At 47.1% G+C, this 15,782-nt stretch overlaps 1 protein-coding gene across 11 annotated transcripts in view; it reads right to left on the bottom strand.

The window, feature by feature from the left end:
* The window catches only part of DCTN1 (dynactin subunit 1), a 29,559-nt gene extending 16,224 nt beyond the window's left edge, over nucleotides 1-13,335 (bottom strand). For 5 of the 11 annotated variants that reach the window (XM_082743911.1, XM_082743914.1, XM_082743915.1 and 2 more), the window contains exons 1-2: nucleotides 2,186-2,486; nucleotides 250-495 (exon numbers count right to left, since the gene is read on the bottom strand). In XM_082743911.1, the coding sequence (XP_082600037.1) occupies nucleotides 250-495; nucleotides 2,186-2,218 (279 nt within the window). In that variant the 5' untranslated portion in view covers nucleotides 2,219-2,486. Of the gene's footprint in view, nucleotides 1-249; nucleotides 496-2,185; nucleotides 2,513-13,219 lie in introns of those variants that run through there. The other 6 variants (XM_082743920.1, XM_082743921.1, XM_082743912.1 and 3 more) reach the window with 5 other exon arrangements.
* Between the last annotated feature and the right edge of the window lie 2,447 nt (nucleotides 13,336-15,782).

Raw genomic sequence — 15,782 nt, 5'->3', positions numbered from 1 at the left:
GACTCAATATAGTCAGATCAAGGATGGCTGTGATCTGCCCCCACCCCACACCCCAAGCAAGCCTGGGGTACAGGGCAGCTTCCATAAGGATGGACATAAGAAGGGATGACCAATCTTCCCTCCCCCGCTACCTCCCACTCTCTCAACCAGAGATGTACACTCATGCCCAGGAAAAGGGAGCCCCACACAAAAGCTGCACAAGCGACAGAGCATGTGCACACACACACACTCGAAACAGGGTAGAAGTACCTGAGACTGACGCACAAAGATGCCGTGCCCTTCATCACAAGTGAAGTACTTCCTGCCTTGGACAGTTCCATCATTCTTGCCCTTTGCTTCATCCAGGATCACGCCAACCCATTTGCCAGTGGCAAAGAGTGTGGCTCCGACATAGGCCACAGTGCCTCGGTGGCCTTTTCCAATCACCTCCACCCGGGAGCCCACTCGCAGAGGCCGGGCACTTGCCTCTGCACTCATTCTGCTGCCACTGGGTGTCTGAAAGAAAGACACGTGCAAGCATATGCAGTTAAAGGCCTCAGGTCAAGGGTAGCAGCCTAATGCACCAGAAAGGCCTTAGTCAGGATTCTGGATTGAAAAAGGACAAGAAGTCACTTCCCTGAACCCCACTTTCAGGGTGAAGTGGGTCCCAAATTCCCTTCTGAAAAGTACTGGTGATGTTCTAAGACTTCTCCAAACTCCTTTGGAATCTGCTACCATTTTTTTAAGAGTTTATATTTAAATTTTATAACAAATCAGAATTCAATGACAGAACTGTGAATGTCAGTGTCTCAGGAGCACTGCCCCCAAGGAGGGAAATGAAGCTCAAGCGAATAACTCAATTGATACCAGGCTCTCCAAAACCCAGTGCCCTGACTCAGGGGCTTAAGCTGAGAAGACAGGTGACTCATGGGTGACCCCACAGGATCCTATTCTACTCCCACTGCTGTCTGTCTTCCCTGTGGTCAACCATCTCTCTTAGGCCTCTCTCTTTCAAAGGTACACAACTGTGCCTCCTTCCAGCCCTTAAGTCACCATCACTCCTTCCAGACCCGACTCCCCCCACCCCATCCACATACCCACCATGACATTCCTAGATGTCTCACTGAAGCCCATTCAACCATTTAGTTCCCTTCCTCCTGGCCTGTGCCCTGTCCTAGCAACTCTACCCCAAACTCTAGAGATCCTTCCCCCACATTGTGTTGCTATAAAAAGAAAAACAAAGGCCAGGTAAATCTGGTACCTCAGATCTGACCTACACTGTCCCCTAGACTCTGCTCAGTGATCCAAATGGGTGGCTATCATCCCATGGATCGACAAAGCAAAGAAATAGACTAAACATTGTCCTTTGGAAGTTCTCAGCTTCTGACACACCCGTGATGACAGGACACAACCTGAAATTAGGTTTCCAAAGAGGGCCATGGTTTAGAAGAAAATCACACCTAAGCCATTTTTAGCAATAGCAGCTCCTTGAGCCAGGGGCCTTATAGCAAAGAGATGAATGAGGCATGAGAAAGTAACTCCCTGGTTCTGAAGATTCCACAGGGCTCCCTCCGATGCTCCCACTTGGCTTCAGAAGGGAGCCCTGCTAGAGCCTGTCACTCCCCAAATCCCTTCCCCTAAGAGCTTATCCGGGAAGATAGGGCTATAGCTCCCAGGGGCTTCAGGACCCCAAATCACACCTGGGACAGTAGGGTTGCTCTCACGGATCTCACAATAAGAAAAACTGACAGTGACATCAGGACTAGCCACAAACTAAAGAGACTCCCTCAACCTCCCAACCCTAATAAGCCTCTCAAAACCAGGTGGACAAAATAGTGGGTACAGATTCAATCTCAACCAGAAGAGAGAGAAAGCAAGTGACAAACAACAGAGCAGCTCTGAAGAAAGGCGTCACTGTAAGGCCATTCTAACCCACCAACCCCACCGAGAGTCCCCAGCATAGTCCAATCCCCTCAGGAACCTCTAGCCAGAGGTCCAGTTAGAGTCAAAGGTCAGGCTTTGCCAGTCCCCACTGAAGGCCCAACACTGGGAGAGGAGGCCGGTCCAGCCTCACACCATCAGTCCCTGCTGCGAGTGGCCCCAGCCTAGCTCCAGCCTGTCTCCCCAGCCCCCACAGCAGTGTCCACAGGCCCCCAGGCCTTCTCCAGCAGCCCTCCCAGGGCCATCCCAGATAAGGACCACTTACCCGGCTGTACATATGCCTCTTGCTCTGGGCCATGTTGCTCACCCGGCCTCTACCCCCTCCCCCAGCGGGCCAAAGACAGAGAGAAAAGGCAGAAACCTAGGCAGGAGGGTCAGGGCTCCAGGCCCTCATGGACAGACACAGAAGCCGTCAGGCACGGCCCTCCCCAGTCCATGGACCTCACTCGGTGGCCTACCGGGGTAGGGATGGGGGCAGAGATGGGGGCTGAGGAGCAAGTCCTCTCTGCTGCCTGATGATTTCTGAACCCAGAGACACCGAATCCTGCTTGCCAGCTGATGAGTCTCACTCTGCGCTAGTGCTGCTCTAGACTTGTCAGGAACCGTGTTAGCCTCTGGGTCCTAGTGCCCCCCTGCTTCACCTGGGCCAGACAAGCAAGGCTGGGACTTGCTGGGGCTCCGCCCACACCACAGACCCTCAGCAATCACCTCTAGAGTAAACTGTAAGTGTTCAGGGCTGGGAGCACAGCCCTGACTGTCCTAGTCTGAACCCCTCAGCATCACTGCTGCCACCCCCAACACCTCCCCCCACAACGTGCCTCAGCAGGGCCACAAGCAACAAGGGACACTTCAAGATCAGCTCCCTACCCGCCTCCATGCAGCCAAAGTAAGGGTCTCATACACCCCTTTCTAGGGCTCGTCTTTCTCCCTCCTTCTTCTAAACTCTAGACTCAGGGTCCAAACCCATGTAATTAGTCTGGATTTCAATTTCACACACTTGACCAAAGCAGCCAGACCCAGCACACCACACAGCAAAGGAAGGGCAGTAATGGAGGTAACTTCATACAGCAAAGCAAGTCAAGTACCTACCTTCTCCTCCACACTGGCAAAGGTTGCCAGACTCTTTCTCCCTTCTGGCTGTTATAAAGGGCCAAGCTCAAACCCCGGGACTGTCAGGTTCAACTGCATGAATAAGAGCAGACAGCTCTACCTGTCCCTTGTAGCACAAGGCCCAGTCCACCTCAACCACCTGCCCCTTACTTACACTCTTAGTTTCCCAGCCACCTCCTTAACAGAAAAAGCAAGATGGTTTCTTTTCTATATATCACCAAATTTCTGTAATAGCCACATATTACTTTTATAATTATAATATTTAATAAGATTAAGCATTCTAGTGAGAGGTCTCCAGAGGGCTATGTCACGATGCCTCTGTGTTCATTCACCCATCTAACATGGGCTACGAGCCAGCACACCAGGCTCCCTGCCCCTGAGCACCAAACAAGGTTGGCCTGGGGTCTGACCGGTATAGCTCCACCAGATGCGGTGTGGATCTAGGGATACCTGTCTTGTCTGCACTGGACTTCATGGCCAAATAGAATCTTTCTCCTCTGTACTCTCTAAGGCAGACCACATAGTCCGACACTAGAATGACAACCAATAGCCAGATATATGGCCCCAAAACACCTCTCCCCATCTCCAATCCTGGCCAGACCTGCTAGGGAACCATTTCTCTAGTAAAACTCTCCATGTTTGACCCCTCCCTTCCCCTCACATTTACCCAGATAGGCAGGGCCATGCAGCCCCTTGCAGCCTGGACTTCCAAGCTCAGAGCACTTTACAGTCTAGAGAGCACCCTGAAAAACATAACTCTATAGTACTACGGTTAAGAGTACTGTTTCGAGACTCAGACTGCTTATGGTCAATTCCTGGCTTCCCCACCTGGGAACTACATGAACTTGGGCCAGATATTTAACATCTCTGTGCTTTGATTTCCTTATTGGTCATTTGGGAACAAAGAACATATCTCAGAGAGTGGTTCTGAGATTAGCCAAGATAATCTATGTAAAACATTCAGGACATTGCCTGGTATTTAGTAGGTACTCAACAAGTCAGCTAATATCCATGCTGTTATCCTTGGACATCACAATAACCCCGCAGAGAGGCAGGCCAGGAATGGTGCTGACAAGGAAACTGAGGCTTAGAGAACTGAGTAACTTCCCTGAAGTTTCATAGAAGGTGAGGCGTGGAACCAAAACTGGAACTAGGGGCTGCCCCAGGACCCTCTGCACTTTCCACTCACCTCAGTGTTGGCCATACATCACTCTAGGCTTCTTCCTAGGCTGTGCTCCCCCTCTACACCACACTGCCTCCAGATATTCAGAAGAACTCATCTAAGAACAACCTCACAACTCACCAGCCATATAGGCTGACATGATCACCTAACTTCTTGGAGGCTGTTTCTTCTATAAAATGGGAATATCACCTGTCATCTCTATGCTAAAGGTACTAGGCCCGAATAAGATAAAGCATGTAAAAGTGCTTTGCAAAAATACAGAGTGCAAAAAATTAGCTGACATAACAGGTAATATATAAGTCTAAAAATAAAATATCTAGACAACAAATGTTCTAAGGAACTACAGACAAAAGAAAGATGAACTAAAAAGGGGTTAAAAAATAAATAAGAACAAGGGGTCCCTGACTATGTCTTGAATTATGGGCTGTTTTCTGGATATGTGAAAAGGCCTACCAACACTGTAAGTTGTGAACACACTGAGTAGAAACAGCATACTTTTGCTTGACTAGGGAATATTAAAGAAGACTAGATTTGCTTCAGTAAAGAATTCTAGATGAGTTCTATCGAACGATAAGCCTTTTAAAGCACAGCCCACAACTTCCCTCTTTGTGATCCCATCACCCTTAGCTCATGGAGTCAAATATTTATTGAGTAAACAAGGACATCAATATTGAGATGCACTAGAAGGTAAGTATGGATAGTTAGGGAGTTTAACATTCAGAAGGAGAGAGACAAGTCCATCTACATGATCCAGTAACAAGTGGATCTCTTCCTGAGCAGGAGACTGGCATGACAAGTTATTTTAGGAGGATCAAACGGGTGGCAGAGCAGGCTGGAGTGGAGGCAGGAGCAACCCAGTAAAGACAGGAAAATAGCAAAGAGACTGCTGCATAATGCACAAGGGGTGGGGAGGGTCTGAGCCAGAGAAGGGAGGGAAGGAGAGAGGTAGAGAGAGAGAAAGAAGCAGGAGAGGATAGGAGCTAATTCAGAGAATGTACGAAAATGCCCCGAGAAGGCCCTAAGATCACACATGGGGAAAGAGGCAGAGTGCCTGCAAGGGCTCCAGAGACTAACAGACCTAGACACAGCTTTGGTTCCCTCCTCACCTGTATGACTCTAGTCAAGACAGTTAACTTTCTGAGCCCAATTACCTCATCTGAAAAAAAACTACCTCATCTGAAAAAAGGGGGGAAAATAATACCTACCTCACAGGGATGTTGTGAGGATTAAGTAAACACTTAAGAAAGCAAGCACTTAACACAATGCCTGGCACAGAATATATGCTGAACAAAATGTAGATATCACCTCCATCATTATTGGGAAGCTACATCAGTGATGACTTACATACAGCAGGAACTTGAAAGATACAGGAATAAATGGATGGATGAAGGAATGCATGAACAAAAAAATGAACGAACAAACTCAGGAGCTTTCAAGCGTAATGGAAGAATGATGACTGAAAACATTTAAAAAAATTGGGAGGAAATGGGAAGGCAAACTGAACATGTTAGGAGAGAGAAGGTAAGTCCTGTTCGTAGGACCTTCTCCAGAGCAAATTTAACTGTGTACACTACCATGCATATTTCACTGTCTCCTTCCAAAATGCACCTGTGATGCAGACAAAACAGATTGCATCATCTCTGTTCTATAGGTGATGGAACTGAGTCTCAGAAGTCAAATGACTCTCCTGAGTCTCATGGCCAGAAAATGGCAGGGGGGGCACATGTGCCTAGCTGTACAGGCAGGTAATCGTACCACAGCACCATTGGGCCCCATGCCATGTCACACAGGACAATTCTGAGTTACATGTTCCCTCAGCCAGAGACAAGCTAGATACGCCCTAGACTTCTAATTCATTTTCTTCCCCAGTGATATTAAATACTGTTGAAATATCTACAAAAACAGGTGTCTGATAAATAGGTAATCAATGGTCTTGGAGATTATTTCAGAAAATGACAGGAAAGCAAGTAGCTTGTTAAGAATTAAGAAGGAACAAGTAAAAAGAAGCCTCTTTGGCACTGAGCCTGAACTATTCCTACCTTGCTTTTACTAGCACCTCAGCATCCTTTGAGCCTTTGACCTCCTCTTGTCTCGATCTCCCCCAGCCTTAATCCTGAGCTAACCCAGCTGTCTGATTTCCCTCATCCCTCTCATAGAGGAGCTGGTTTGAATCCCAGGCAGTCTCATAGCAGGGTCCACACACTTGAACTGAACTATATCAGGCACTGGGTATAGAGTAGTTTGGTTACAAAGATAAAAGAAACACAATAGTAACTAGCAAGATTCAGATTTTCCTCAGACTAGGAAAAACTGTACATCTCTGGAAGCACTGGTAAGGAAGGGATAAGTGTGGATGTAACTCCCTCAGGAATCAGGAAAAAAAGAGCTATTTGCTCACTGAGTGGGGAACAGAAGCTATGGGCCTAGAAGTATGGAAGGCTGGGTTTCAGACACACAGGAACCCAGAAAGAAGACAGGTACACAACCCATTGCTCCAAAGTCCTACTCTAGTATCTGCCTTACAGATCTCATACAGATAAGGCCTAAATCCTAGAAGGACTTTCTTTACCTTTCCAGCTCCTTGTTTTCCCCAGAAATGTCTGCAGCCCACTCTCATTCTGAATGCAACTCAATCTCCTCCCAAAGTATCCCCTTCCCCCAAGAATACCCAATGACTGCCAGGCCCACCTCCAAAGGCCCAGACCTCCAAGAGCCAGGAAGGAAATCTACACAATATTCCCCACTTATCTACAATAAAGGAAGTTCTGCAGGACAGCACCAGGTACAGAGAAGCCCCCAGCCCCATATTCAAGAACTGCAACTTTCCCTATGCTAGCAGAAGTCCTACTTGACAGCCTGTCTGAAGTTGCTGCTGGTTCCTCCCCATGAATCAACCAGCAATTCTCTGGCACTAGGACCCTGCAGACAGGGAACCCTGAGCCTGCGCTCTAAAGAGAGAGATGCACCATTTCACAACTTCAGCAAAAGCCAAGGCAGCCAACAAAGCCACAGCCACCTTAGCTGTGCTTGGGCTCTGCCTTCTGGGCAGCTCACCGGCCACTCCCCAAAAGCAGAGCATTCTGTCCTTTCTCTTTTTAAATCCACGTCATCATTTGATCGTAATGGAAATCAATCTCAAGTCACCACGCAAAGGCGTATCCATAGCAACAAGAGGAAGGACACGGAAATGATGCTCCAGTAGCTGCAGCAGCAAAAGGTAAGCCTGTTTCTCTACCGTCCATGCCATCCCACCATTTTCCCCCTTCACTCAAGCGTACCTTACCTGCAAATTCTATCATATCAAAGGGGAAAACGTAAAAAGTGAGTGTTATATGCTATTATGTAAGGTTATAAGTCTGCCTACTCCCGTATCTGGCAGAAAAATAAATTCTCTTTTTCTGGTTGGATGGGGTCAATTCCCTTTTAAGTATTCACTGTCTCGGGTGACACAGTCTCAGCCCGCAATACTTGACCAAGCATTCTCAGTCACTTGTCCTTCTGGTCGGGACGCTAGTGTCATTCACGGACTTCAGAGTTCCCGACGTGGCTATTAAAGGCCAGCAGCCACACTGACCCCACTACTCTGCCCACCCATGCCACCAGCATGCCCACACACCAGCCAGGTAAGACCCCCTCTGTAGCAGCCCTGGACCCCAGCCCCTCAAGGTCCAGAAACCTGGAGCTGGGATTCAATTTCTGCCTCCTCTGATGCCTCAGAGGAAGGAATGCCACTTCTGCAGAGGTAAGAGGCTCATCAAAGCACTACTAACCCTAAGTAATTCTCCATGCCTCCATTTCCTCTTGTGTAAAATCGACACTGTAACAATTCCTTTAAAAGAGCTGTTGTGAGAATGCCTGAAAAGCGCTCAGAAGAGTGCCTGGTACGAAGCACTCAATAAACATCAGCCATTATTATTAGGAGAAAGAGGAAGGAGGGGCCTACAGTGTGAGGCTTGTTCTGAGGGTACTTAACACTCCTGGAGAGAATCTCAGGTCTGATCTCTGTCCCTTTCCTCTGGACAGTTATTTCAAGCCTCCCTTACTACGGTAATTCCTATCTGAGCCCACACCACACCTCCCCTCAGCAGATAAAGTTCCTAAGAAAAAAACCTGAACCTATTAGAGCAGAATTCCTTTGCAAGTCTAGATATATCTGCTACCACCACTGCCTCTTTCTTCCTACATTCTTTCCTTTCTTCTGCCATTCCTCTTTCAAAGAAAATGATGTCCCTTTCTTTTCCAGGTCAACCCTTCTACCCTCCTCTGAGGATCTGACTTAGCAATCATCTTTTCCCTTGTCCCTTCAACTGCACGCACCCTCTCTACTCGCTCTTATACATTATCTGGTAACCTATGCTCGAGACTTCTATTCTAGGAAAAACTGTCTCTAGTTTCTGCTGCCTCCTCCGCAAGATGCCACCACTTCTCTTCCTTCCTTCCCTGCCAGGCTATTCAAAGTGAGTACACCCTCTCTCCCCTCCTTTCCCAGCCACTCCTCCATCTGGCTTAATCTCACTCCTGTCCCTACCACTTCTCAGTAGCTGCTCACACTTAAAACGTAAGAGCCCTGGTGACCACAATCTCCCGACTGTCCAGTCTCAAGGTGCATTTTCCAAGCTCATCCTTCTTGACTTCCCTGTAGCAGCTGAAGCTGCTGCTCCTCTTCTGGAACTTTTTCCTCTCCTAGGTCCCCAGGCAACATTCTCTCGTACCTTGCACACCAATCCTTCTTGACTCCTCTGATATCTTCAGCCTCCTAGAAGCAGAGCTGGGCTCATCCATTCCCATGGCATCAACCCCCACTTACACTTACTGCCCCAGGCACAGACTCTCTTCTGAATCTCAGACCCACACTTCCACCTGTCTGCTAAGTACCACAGACACCCCCCAGGTTCAACATAACTCAAAGGACACTTGGTATCTTCCCCTCAAAAAATGTTCCTCTTCTATATTCCCTCTTTTCTACTGGTACCACCACCTACCCAGAACAGATAACAGAATCATCCCTAACAATTCCCTCTCTTGTTCTCAACAACCCATTAATCATTACATCACGTTGACTGTCTCTACTGTCTCAGATTCATCTCCTTTCCACCCCCCACTGACCTAATCCTTAGTTCAGCATTATACTATGCCTATATTACAAGAGTCTCCTGATGTCCCTGATCTAAATTCTCCCCTTAGTCTACTTTCACAGTTAGCTTCCCAAAATACAATCAATATCACCTCTCTGTCCATAAAACTGAATCTCCTTAGCACAGCACTTCAGGTCATTAAAAACCTGGCCTCATTATGAATATCTAGTCTCAAGGATCACCTCTCCTCTGAACTCAAAGTTCTAACATTCCAGCTACATGGATATACTTACCTTCCCTGTTATGCCTCTATAACTGCTGCAAAAATCACCAAGGCCATCCCTTTTCCTAATAAGCAAGGCTCAGTTCAATTACCACCTTTGTCCTGAAGATTCCCAATGTCTCCATGCAGAGCTAGTCATTCCTTCCTGTGTTCTCACACAGCACTCTGGACATATCTCTATTATAATATCACATTTTTATTAAAATATTGTCCCCCTTATCCCATCATGAACGCTTCCAGGGAAGAGAGTTTTTTATTTATTTCAGTATCCTAAGCACTGCACACAGAAGACATTCAATGTTAAATACAAGCCTGTACCAATACCAGGCTCTGGGAATATAAGCTGGCTCTGACAAATTTTCCAGAGTAACTGGAAAATTACCGTAGAGGAAATTAACAGACATGTACACACGAACCCCAGCAGATGTAGATCTTTCTTTTCCAGACAGGAGCCTAAGAAACTAAAAATGGAGGGTACAGAATTTGGTAATGACACTGGTTCTCACTCTCACATATTTCTATGGGGAAAGGACTCAGAGAGAGGCTTCTAGGCTATACCGCAAATGCCAATCTGGGAAAACAGCTTGAGTGAGGTTTTGGAGGTGACAAAGGTCTAGTCTTTGCTTAAGGGAAGCCCTCCGGGGATGTGTAGGAGTGTGGGGACACTCAATTTGTCCATCAGCCAAGTGCTACTGGTACTAGCCTGTACTTGAAAAGAAAAATGAGGGGCACCTGGGTTAAGGGGCTACCTTCGGCTCAGGTCATGATCCTGGGGTCCTGGGATCGAGCCCCCATCAGGCTCCTTCCTCAGTGGGGAGCCCGCTTCTCCCTCTCCCTCTGCCTGCCACTCCACCTACTTGTGCACGTACATGCTCTCTCTCTCTTTCTTTCTCTCTCTCTGTTAAGTAAATAAATAAATATTTTAAAAGAAAAGAAAAATGATAGAAAGCCAAATCCAGAGTCTCCAAAATGGAAAGGACCCTAAGACAGTACCACTAATAGCTATACACAAGCCAAGGAGCCTGGGAATCCTCTACTACAATCCCTCCCAACCCATAACAGAGATGACAGAGTAAAACCTAGAGTGGAAGTTGTCAACAGTATCACAATGCTCCCACATCTTCTGAATCTTCCCTAACAAGTTCTTTTCCTTTGTATCCTCACGTCAGGCCCAACTCACCACTTCTTAGTACCACCTCCCAGCATCCCTTTTTTCTTCTCCATTACCACTGTCATCTCTTTGGTTGGCCATTTAATAGCTTTGAGAATTGAGGCAAACTATTTTCCCTCTGTGGAGCCTCATCTATGAAATAGGGTTAACAGCTGCTCTGCCTACCTCACAGGATTATTAAATAAAATGAGATCGTGTCAGTGGAAGGTTCTGTAATCTGTAAAACCTTATACATAAATGGAAGGCATGCTTATTATCACCAACCTGGGTCCTCTACTACTGATTCGTGAAGCACATCTGGTTCCCCCCATCCCCCCATTTCCAGCCACACATTATATCCCAGAGTAAGAATATGACACACTCTAAAATACTGTTTTGCCCAGGGGCGCCTGGGTGGCTCAGTGGGTTAAGCCACTGCCTTCGGCTCAGGTCATGATCTCAGGGTCCTGGGATCAAGTCCCGCATGGGGCTCTCTGCTCAGCAGGGGTCCTGCTTCCCTTCATGCCTCTCTGCCTGCTTGTGATCTCTCTCTCTCTGTCAAATAAATAAATAAAATCTTTTAAAAAAAAATTAAAAAAATAAAATACTGTTTTGCCCAGATAGCCCCTGGCCCCAAATCTTTCACTGACACACCATTTCTTACTTTAAACAAACAGGCCTCCCTGTGACATATGCAGTGTCATCTCTGCACCACTGTCAGCTGCTTAGGATGCTTTCCCTGGTCTTGCCAGCCCCACCCATCCTTCAGAGGCCAGCCAAAGCCCCACTACACCCCCTGCAGAAAGACAGAATTTAAGAGAGGCATCTAAAACAACGTCATGGAAGAATTAAGGGTAATTCAGTGGAGGAAACTTGGTGGGAACAGCTATCATTTAACACTTTAAGAGTCACGTTTGGAAGGGGGACTGTACTTATTTTCCTGTTCAGTTGTCAAAGAGAACCTGGGACCAATAGGATAGAAGTTGCAGAGATGCATTTCAGCAAAAAATTGAAAAACTTCCTTACTAAGCTATCTCAAGGTGAAATGTAGTAAATTCCCCGTTATTAGGACTGTTCAAGCCCAAACTGGCCATTTGGGAAGGATATTTTAGATGGACTTCAACTATCAAAAGGGTAACTGAACTCGAATCACAGCATTTTAGATCTGAAAGGAACCTTAGTGCTCTTCTAGTCTGGCCTCCTATTTTATAAGCATGGACAGGTCAAGGGGATGGCTCAAGGCAGCAAAGTTTGTGTCAGAGAGCAGGAAGGAGAACCCAGTCTCTAAATTTCAATCCAGTGACTTACACCCTTGCTATTCAAAGTGTGATCTCAGCAGCAGCAGTCACAGCAGCAGCAGGACCTGGATACTTGTTAGAAATGCAGACCCAACCGCAATCTGTTCTTTAACCAAGACAGGCAGGTGTATGCACCATTAAGGTTTGAAAAGCAGTGACCTACACTACCCCTTCCAAACCTTGATTTTCCCCAATCTGGAATTGCATTTCCCAAACTACTTCAACTGTTAAACAGAATCAGCACCCAAGAAAAACAGCATTCCCCATTCAAATCTGTGAAACTCTCCATACCATACTTCCCGTGTGAGATTCATGGTAACTATCTTGAGCATAATAAAGGCTCTGAACTATTCCACAGAAAACTTTAACCATGAAGTTTCTAAACCTATTTGAGCACGAAATGCCTTAAGGAAGAAAAAAAAGAAAATTACGGCAATCTCCTTTAACATATACCCCGTGACTCATGCTCTGGCTGGACACCAGGTAAAGAATGTCATTCTCCACCTCCTAGTTCTCGGACTCTCGGTACCTTAAGCATACTGGCTTAGTAAACGGTCAACGTGGGCTTGCTGTTCTCATCACTGCAACACATGAGAGGAAGCTTCCAAATCATAGTCTCTTTAAAAACACCGGAGTTCCTCATCTGTGTGATTTACCTGTGGTTCTGCCTTAAAGACAAGCGGAATGTGCAAGATGACTTCTCAAGGGTCATCCTGCCAGTTAAGGCGGTCCCCGGGAGTGGGAGATACAGACTTACCAGACCCCCTATCCAGGTCCCCATGCTTGAGTCCTCTATGGGATTTGGGGTTTTTGTTTTGTTTTGTTTTTCGCTTGACACAAACTTCTTAACCATGTGCCCACTGAAACCTGTGGCTCAGAATGGGTTCAGGGGTGCCTCAGACGCTCCCAGGAAAGGAGGGAGACCCCCGCCGCTGCGGAGGAATTCAGGGGCGCAACCACTCCGACCCCGGGAGCACACGGCCAGGCGGAAGAGCGCAGGTGGGTCGGACAGGCCCAGGCTCAGGCAGGCGCCCACCCCGCCGCGGCCCACCCCTACCGTCCCCGCTCCGCACACCGGGCTCCATGCCGCGCCCCAGCCCAGCCCAGCCCAGCACCGGGCCCCCCGTCCGCCGCCGGGAACCTAGCGAACACGCATGGGGGCGGCGGAGGAGACGGTTGGCAGGGTGGCCGCCTCCGTACCTGTCCTGTCAGGGGCTCCGCGCCCGGCTCCGGCCCCACCACCGGCGACCGACGCCCGAGTCCTTGCCGGTCGCGCCCCGCCCGCCCCGCCCGCGTGGGCTGCCCGACGCGCCGCCCGACCCCTTGAGGCCCGCCCCACACCCTCTCGCCCCAGAGGCCCAGGGACGCTCCAGCTCCAGGGAACACGCTACTCTTCCCCGAAGAACAGCCGGAGTTGAAAACTGCGCGCTGAGCGCAGCCGAGGAGACCTCCGTCAGGCACAAAGCTGGACACCTGGAGAGAGATGTGCGCGTGCGCACTGTGCCTGGGAAGCCAGTTAGGACCACGGGAGAGAGGCGCCTCTAGGCCTGCGCCCTCTGCCGGCCGTCTGGAGACAGGGTTTAGGAATTGGAGGACTCCTTGCTCTGGGCAAATGTATCTCCAGGGGTCCCTAAGCTTTTGAGAGCTAAATTTGCTAATTAAAACATTAGTGATAACCGTATTTCGTCAGTTAGCTTGAGGAGAAAATTTAAATTTTGCGGCTACTCGGCGTCATCCAAATGGGGATACAGTTATCTCACGCCTTTACAATGGGAATGTAAATTAACACAAATGCACTAATGGCATTTTGGCTTGTCTAATCTACAAAGAAAAAAACAAAACATTAAAAGGACAAACCCCTTGACCCAATGTACCCACTTATAATAGTGTAGTTAAGTGAAATAGTAGGACAAGTGTTCAGAGATACTTGTACAAAGATGTTGGGAGAGCCAGGATTTGATATATGAGGGGTTTGAATTCTAACTTTGATTTATAGGCTGTGTGAGGTCTTCGGTGGGTTCCTTAACCTGTCCATGTTCCCCTGTTGCCTCATCTGTAAAATGGGAATGTTAATGATATTGTCCATATTACTAAGTTGTTAGAAAAATTAAATGAACCCATATAAAGAAACTGAATAATAATCATTGTGATGTCATGCTTATCTCAGCTAATCTAACATTGAAAACAACCTGAAAAGTCCATAAAATTGATAGTGAGGTGGAGGTGGGGCTGGAGGTATAAATGGTAGAAAGGATGAATTGGGCAACGTCTCTACCATGGCCCTGTTTTTTTCCCATTTCACCTTTTAAATATTTCTAATATATAGAATGTATAATGTATTTGGATAATTCAAAGAAAAAGGATAATGTATTTGGATAATTCAAAGGAATTATGTCAGCACCATAAAAGGGGGTGCCTCCTGAGTCTAAAGGATGGGATGTGCTAATAGGAAAAATATTGTTTCTTTTACATTGGATTAGGCTGCATGGTCTTCAAGGAAAATTAATAGTGTCTTTGTTCTATGTCTTTTTTCATTGGTGCCAGCCTGAGCATCCCTCTGATTAGGAATTCCAATCTGCATGACTGGAATCCATCCTCCCAAACTGTGATGCTGAACAGAGAATATCTGTGCTCATTGGGTACAATCCTGTGCTTTACAGAACATGGGAAGGGACCAAGAGGGGAAAACCTCCCCTTGAGGAAAAGAATATTGGTTCCTAGGGGGAGGAGATGGTTTTCAGGTTGAGAGACTTGGGGAGGTGATTGTATAAAGGCAGAGAACAAGCCACATGCAGAAGAATGAAATTGGACCATTTTCTTACACCATACACAAAAATAGACTCAAAATGCATGAAAGACCTAAATGTGAGACAGGAATCCATCAAAATCCTAGAGGAGAACACAGGCAACCACCTCTTTGACATTGGCCGCAGCAACTTCTTATTAGACACATCTCTAAAGGTAAGGAAAATGAAGGCAGAAATGAACTATTGGGACTTCATCAAGATGAAAATCTTTTACACAGCAAAGGAAACAGTCAACAAAACCAGAAGACAACCAATAGAATGAGAGAAGATATTTGCAAATGACAAATAAAGGGCTAGTATCCAAAAATCTATAAAGAACTTATCAAACTCAACACCCAAAGGACAAATAATCCAATCAAAAAATGGGCAGAATGTGGGGCGCCTGGGTGGCTCTGTGGGTTAAAACTCTGCCTTCAGCTCAGGTCCTTATCTCAGGGTCCCAGGATCGAGCCCCACATCGGGCTCTCTGTTTGGCGGGGAGCCTGCTTCCCCCCCCCCTCTCTGCCTGCCTCTCTGCCTTCTTGTGATCTCTCTCTGTGTGTCAAATAAATAAATAAAATCTTAAAAAAAAAAAAAAAAAAAAAAGAAATGGGCAGAAGGCATGAACAGACATTCCTCCAAAGACATACAAAAGGCCAACAGACACAAGAAAAAGTGTTTCATGTCACTTGGCTTCAGGAAAATACAAATCAAAACCACAGTGAGATATCACCTCACACCAGTCAGAATGGCTAAAATTAACAAATCAGGAAACAACAGGTGTTGGTGAGGATGCGGAGAAAGGGGAACCCTCCTACACTGTTGGTGGGAATGCAAGCTGGTGCAGCCATTCTGCAAAACAGTATGGAGGTTCCTCAACAAGTTGAAAGTAGAGCTACCCTACGACCCAGCAATGGCACTACTAGGTATTTACCCCAAAGACACAAACATAATGATTTGAAGGGGCACCTGCACCC

This window comes from Mustela nivalis (genome assembly GCF_964662115.1).
Source record: "Mustela nivalis genome assembly, chromosome: 8".
Lineage (NCBI taxonomy): Eukaryota > Metazoa > Chordata > Mammalia > Carnivora > Mustelidae > Mustela > Mustela nivalis.
Note: the sequence above shows the minus strand (reverse complement) of the source record. Positions and strands in the feature narration are given on the sequence as shown.